The 6,951-nt window shown below is 38.7% G+C and overlaps 1 protein-coding gene across 1 annotated transcript; it reads left to right on the forward strand.

Moving 5' to 3' along the window:
• The first annotated feature begins 79 nt into the window (after nucleotides 1-79).
• Nucleotides 80-1,014, forward strand: LOC110585302 (olfactory receptor 4K14-like). The gene is given in 2 exon segments (XM_021695516.1): nucleotides 80-167; nucleotides 170-1,014. Coding segments are annotated over 2 exon segments (933 nt in total).
• Nucleotides 1,015-6,951: the final 5,937 nt, after the last annotated feature.

The raw sequence follows: 6,951 nt of genomic DNA on the forward strand, positions 1-6,951 counted from the left end.
AATTAAGTACCCTTTCCCATGCCACTAACTGACAATCTATCCTTCTCTCTAGATTATTTTAGAGGACGTACTGAATAAAATGGATAAAGGAAATTTGTCTGTAGTGTCAGAATTTGTGCTTCTGGGACTTTGCCACTCATGGAATATGCAGGTCTTATTCTTAATATTTTTATACTTTACCTGATTATTATATCTGGAAATATTGTCATTATGATCCTAATCATCACTGACTACTGTCTTCATTCCCCCATGTACTTCTTGTTGGCCAACCTGTCCTTTGTTGATATGTGGCTTTCTTCAGTCACCACTCCGAAGATGATCACAGACTTTCTCAGGGAGAACAAGACTATTTCCTTTGGAGGGTGTATGTGCCAGATCCTCTATGGACATTGCGTTGGAGGGGGTGAGATGGTGCTATTAGTGGTAATGGCCTATGACCACTTTGTAGCCATTTGCAAGCCACTGCACTATTCGACCATTATGAGCCTGCAAAAATGCACTGGGCTGGTGGTGACTTCCTGGACCACTGGCTTTGTGCATGCCATGAGTCAAATGGCTGTGATCGTGCAATTGCCCTTCTGTGGCCCCAGGGAAATTGACAGCTTCTTCTGTGACATACCACTGGTAATCAAGCTTGCCTGCATAGATTCCTACAATTCGGGAATATTAATGAATGCTGACAGTGGGGTTCTGGCCATGACGTGCTTTATTCTGTTGTTGATATCCTATACATATATTCTTCTTACTATCTGCCAAAGCTCTAAAACTGGTGCATCCAAGGCACTATCTACCTGTACTGCCCACATCACAGTGGTGGTGCTTTTCTTCGGGCCTTGCATCTTCATCTATGTGTGGCCACTCAGCATCACCTGGGTGGACAAATTTCTTGCTGTGTTTTACTCTGTTATTACACCTCTCCTAAATCCAGCCATTTATACCCTGAGAAATAAAGAGATAAAAGATGCCATGAAAAGATTCAGACTCTACTACATGCATTCCAAGGGAAATATTTAATGCCCAGAAACCTTACTGTAAGCACTTCAAACTGGTAATACATTGACCTTGTAAAATAGGTTGAAAATTCTAGGCATTCAGTTTATTTCTACATGTTATGGCTGTCTCCAAGTGTAGGAACAGGGTTAATATAATTCAAGAAGTCATATTTACTCAACCAGTAGAACACCACAAAATATATCCCTAAAACCCAAACATTAATCATCCTTCTCTCTGAATTATCTAATCAGTCTTCCTGCACCTTTAACTATGTTAAATGAGAACCTAAAATTCATTGCACAAAGCCATCCACCCATCCTGATGGACAGTATCCTAATAAACTTTCTCCTAACTTCATTTGGAAAGTAGTCCTGTGACATTGAATCCTTCCCTCAAACCTTTCACCTAACCTCTTGTTAAGAGGCAATTGATTATTTTTTTCTTTAACTTAGCTTCCTACTCAAATACTAATAGGAAGGCGTGGGAGAAAAAAAATAGAGAGAAAGCATAAGAGTGGAAAATACATAGGGAATAGGAGTGAATGACATTCTGTGTTTCATTTCCATTAACTCAATACACATAAAAAAATGATAAAACCTAATGATATTTCCCTTGGTTATCTCAGTCTCAAGGACTAATACTATTATGCCTCACACTATTATTAACCATTTGTGTGAAAGGCCTGAAATGTAAGCTCCTCAAGGGCAAGAGCCATGCCTTTACCTGATTAATTCTTGAAATGGCAGTACCTAATACACTGGTTAATATATAGTAAACAATAAATATATTTTAATGAACATATAAAGGACAATTTTTCCATTCAAAACCCATAACATGTATTGATCAGGCTAAAAGAAGTGCAGTCTTTTGTCATTAAAAAAATTCCTAGGTTTCAACTTACAACTAAAATTTACTTTCTTTCTTGCAGAATTACAAATTAAGTGATTGAAATTCACTTGCAAGAATCAACAATAAGAGTCATAAAATAAATATTTGACACACAGAATTCTCGTAATATGGAAACAAAATACAACAAAATGACAATAAAAATAATGCATTTATCCTTGAATGCCTACTCTATGCCCTTATGTTATATGCATTAATTTAAATGTTTTTATTATTTCCAATGTATGACTAAGAAAATGAGACTAGGAAATGTAAATTAAAGTTCCTCAACAGGTGGGAGAGGAGCAAGATGGCAGAGGAGTAGGAGACCTAAATTTTGACTGGTCCCAGGAATTCAGCTAGTAAGGATCAAACCATTCTGAACACCTACAAACTCACAGGAGATCGAAGAAAACAATAGCAGAAACACTCTGAACAGAAGAGCGATGACATTCTGGAAGGTAGGACATGTGGAGAAGTGAATCCGAGGTGATACTGGGGAGGATAGGAGGCAGGGGAGGGGGCCTCCATCAGGCGCTACTGGCAAGTGATAGAGCAGCAGAGCATAAAATTGTAACTTTCAGAAGTCTGAAAGTTAGAGTCATATTCTATCCCTTCACAGTAGTTAACCTTATTTTTAGTATATATATATATATATATAAGTTGTTCTATATATATATATATATATAAGTTGTTCTCTCTTTAAAATTTTGGGATACAGTTTCTGTTTCTTTTTTCTTTCTTTCCCTTTCTTTTTCCCCCGGTTTCAGGTCTCTTCTGATTGTTTAGTGTATATTTTTCTGGGGTCGTTGTTACCCTGTTAGCATTTTGTTCTCTCATTCATCTATTCTCCTCTGGACAAAATGACAAGATGGAAAAAAACACCTAAAAAAAAAAAGAACAAGAGGCAGTACTGACTGCCAGGGACCTAATCAATACGAACATTAGTAAGATGTCAGAACTAGAGTTCAGAAATGATGATTTTAAAAATACTAGTTGGGCTTGAAAAAAGCATGGAAGATATTAGAGAAACCCTTTCTGGGGAAATAAAAGAACTAACATCTAACCAAGTCGAAATCAAAAAGGCTATTAATGAGGTGCAATAAAAAATGGAGGCTCTAACTGCTAGGATAAATGAGGCAGAAGAGAGAATTAGTGATACAGAAGACCAAATGACGGAAAATAAAGAAGCTGAGAAAAAGAGAGATAAACAAGTACTGGATCATGAGGGCAGAATTCGAGAGATAAGTGATATCATAAGATGAAACAATGTTAGAATAATTGGGATCCCAGAAGAAGAAGAAAGAGAGAGAGGGAGAAGCAGACCTCTCGTGGAGCAGGGAGCCCGATGTGGGGCTCGATCCCAGGACCCTGGGATCATGACCCAAGCCGAAGGCAGACCCTTAATGACTGAGCCACCCAGGCGCCCCACCACTGTATGTTTTAAGCAATTTTTTTTCTGCCCAGAATACTGAGAATCTTTTTTCTCAGTCTGTCCTTATAAGATAAACCTGAGTGTTAAGTATGATTTTTATGGATTTCCTAATATTGTAAAAGTAGAAGGGCTTAAGAATGAAAAATACAACTTAGATTTCCTTGCAATATAATTTGCCACAACAAAATCCAAGATCTACATACTCTCATCTCAAACTTTTTAGTCACTTTCTTCCATGCTATCCAAGCTTAGTATTTACGTATTTATCAGATAGGCAAATTCTCCTTAATTCTCACTGGTTTCTATTAGAATCAGCTTCACAGACATTAATCTAGAGGACTTGCAGTTATGCATACTCTCTAGTCAAACTCAAATGGCCGTCAGTCTTAATTTCCATTTAATGAAAATATTGTCTACTCTGGTGGAAGCATTTCTTCCTTAAGCACCAAGACCTCCAACACAGTAGAGCTCAGAGTGATGCAGACGAGAAGCAAAAAAAAATTTTTGAAGATTTTATTTATTTATTTATTTGACAGAGAGAGAGAGACAGAGACAGAGAGGGAGGGAGCACAAGCGGGGGGGGAGCGGCAGGCAGAGGGACAGGGAGAAGCGGGCTCCCTTGCTGAGCAGGGAGCCCAACATGGAGCTTGATCCCAGGACCCCTGGATCATGACCTGAGCCGAAGGCAGACACTTAACCGACTAAGCCACTCAGGCGCCCCAAGAAGCAAAAATTTTTGAGTGAGTTGTTATGTGTAACAGTGAGAGGATCCACTACCATTTCTACACCTTGATTCCCAAATTCAGAGAAGGAAGATCTCATCTTCCAAAAGAGCCATAAAGTCTTCAGTATACCATTCTACCATTCTATTAGAACATTTGTTTGTGAGTGAACAAGTGTTAATATCAGTGTATTCCATGGTCATGAGATCACTGCAGCACTTGTTGAGCTATAAAATAAATTCCTTGATCAGATGTAATGTTATACAGAATACCACCATTGTGATAAAAGCATTTTTTAAATCCATGGATGGTAGTGCAGCCTATGATATTTAGTTAGGAAAAAAACTGCATACCTTATTTCAGTAAGGTCAGAATTCTACTTCTTCCACAATGGAAATGTCTCAATACAATTTTTTAAAAGAATTTATTTATTTGACACACACAGAGCAAGACAGAGCACAAGCAGGGGGAGCAGCAGAGGGAGACAGAGAAGCAGGCTCCCCACTGAGCAAGAAGCCCAATGCGGGACTCGATCCCAGGACCCTGGGATCATGACCTGAGCCAAAGGCAGACACTTAACCAACTGAGCCACCCAGGCATCCTCTCAATACAGTTAACTTACCACCAGGACACTGACTGATCCCCACAGTAAATTGTGCCTCTTAGTTGCTCAGCATTAAAGGGGCAGATCACACTAAGAGCCAGATCAAGCTTTGTAAGGAATTCCAAGTTGTTTAGCAATGAATGATATCCAACCCTGGTCATTTTGCATAGGAACTCATTTGTCAAGCACTGAGGTGGCTGAAGAAAGAGGTTAATGTGCTCATAATTTGTCATTTGTCTACCTTACTTCTCAAGTTTCCTCTCTGGTAGATACCCTGCAGTATACATTCACATGGGACATGTATATTTTCATAACCTGTGCCCATTCTGAGAGATGTATCATCAGAACTCTCCCCCAGGAATTCTCTGTCAGTAGGCTTCCAATTCTATTCATTCTAAGCCCTGACCATCTAATCACACCATTAGTAACTCTTCATGAATAAATATATATCCATGCTTCTAGCCAAACAAAGTGGACAACCAAATGTACTGCTTGAAATTCTTCCCAATGGGAGAATTTCTCCTTACCACACTCCTTCAGGGCTGTAATCATACTACTACCATAACTAACCAGTATCTAACCATATTACTTCACTAAACTGGGGCAGTAAAGCTGTGGACTTTCACTTCCAGTTGCTGCCAATTATATCAAACAAAACCAACTGTATATTCGGGCCCAAATTTTTAATTTTCAGTCCATGGGTTTTAAGGAACTCCCCATGTAGCCATAGATGTATAATGAGGGAGAGCAGGAAATCAGGCAGTAGTAGTTGTTAAAGGACTTTACTATAATCTAATGCAACTTCTTACACCTCTGGGCCTGCTGCTAAGCCCAATTTCTTATGTACCATTTCCACTTGATGATATCATGTTGTTTTTGCATCTCAATTTTATGGCTTAAAGAATAAGACAGCATTCAGTTTGTGATGGGTAGCTGAAATCACACAATCACTTGAAGCCCAACTTTAGGCATTTAATAACTACTAGAGTTCAGTGGGATGCTAGCCACTGGACCCCTAGAAACCTTACTGAGGTTGTTTATTTCCCACCATCTACTCAGATAGGTCTATGGCATCCAAAATACTTGCTTTTTTTCCCTTTCATTGGGTGCAAACAGAATTACCACATCAATGTAGTGGACTGGTATAATGTTTGGTGGAATATCAAAATGATCAAGATTTCTGCAGAACATATTATGATGAATGAATTTTATCGTATGTGTATTTTTATTATCTATATATCTTTATTATAAAGCTATAATACTTTTATTTTTTTTAAGTTAATGATTGACTTTAGACTTTATTTTATTTTTTTTTATTTTTTTATTTTTTAAAGATTTTATTCATTTATTTGACAGAGAGAGAGAGAGAACAAGTAGGCAGAGAGGCAGGGAGAGGGAGAAGCAGGCTTCCCGCTAAGCAGGGAGCCCGATGCGGGGCTCAATCCCAGGACCCCAGGATCATGACCTGAGCCGAAGGCAGCAGCTTAACTGACTGAGCCACCCAGGCGCTCCTAGACTTTATTTTTTTAAAAGATTTTATTTATTTATTTGACAGAGAGAGAGACAGCGAGAGAGGGAACACAAGCAGGGGGAGGGGGAGAGGGAGAAGCAGGCCTCCTGCCGAGCATGGAGCCCGATGCGGGGCTTGATCCCAGGACCCTAAGATCATGACCCAAGTCGAAGGCAGATGCTTCACGACTGAGCCACCCAGGTGCCCTATAATACTTTTAAATACTAAATCTATTAACTATACGAACAAAATGTATACCTTCAAGTTAATAAATACAAATGTAAAGATGCCTCTATGAAACAATCACAAGATAGTTCACTTATTATATTTAATCTGAAAACAATTCTCTTAGTGTAATACTGAAAGTAATATTTGGCAAAAGGAAGACAGACACATTCCTCTGACCTGTTCCACATAGTAATGCAGAAGGCAGATTATGAGATAATTTTCTAAGTCATAAATGCTATAGTCATCCAGAAAGAAAGACAACACCTTCATTCATATTCCTTCTACTCCTTTCTTTTCCTTCCTTCTCTTCCCATCTTTTATGGCTCTGTGCTCGACAGATTATATTTAGAGAATCAAACTTAGTACCAAGAATCTGAAGTCCATTCATGGAGAGTAAAGAAACAAAACCACATTACATGAGGACCACTTATAAAAATTTAGAAATGCTTAGCTAAAGAAAAAAAAAAAGAATGTGGACTATATTGGTAGTGGTGAAGAAAATTATTATTAAGATCCTCTTGGAGGGCGCCTGGGTGGCTCAGTTGGTTAAGCGACTGCCTTCGGCTCAGGTCAT

This window comes from Neomonachus schauinslandi, chromosome 9 (assembly GCF_002201575.2).
Source record: "Neomonachus schauinslandi chromosome 9, ASM220157v2, whole genome shotgun sequence".
NCBI classification, from domain to species: domain Eukaryota; kingdom Metazoa; phylum Chordata; class Mammalia; order Carnivora; family Phocidae; genus Neomonachus; species Neomonachus schauinslandi.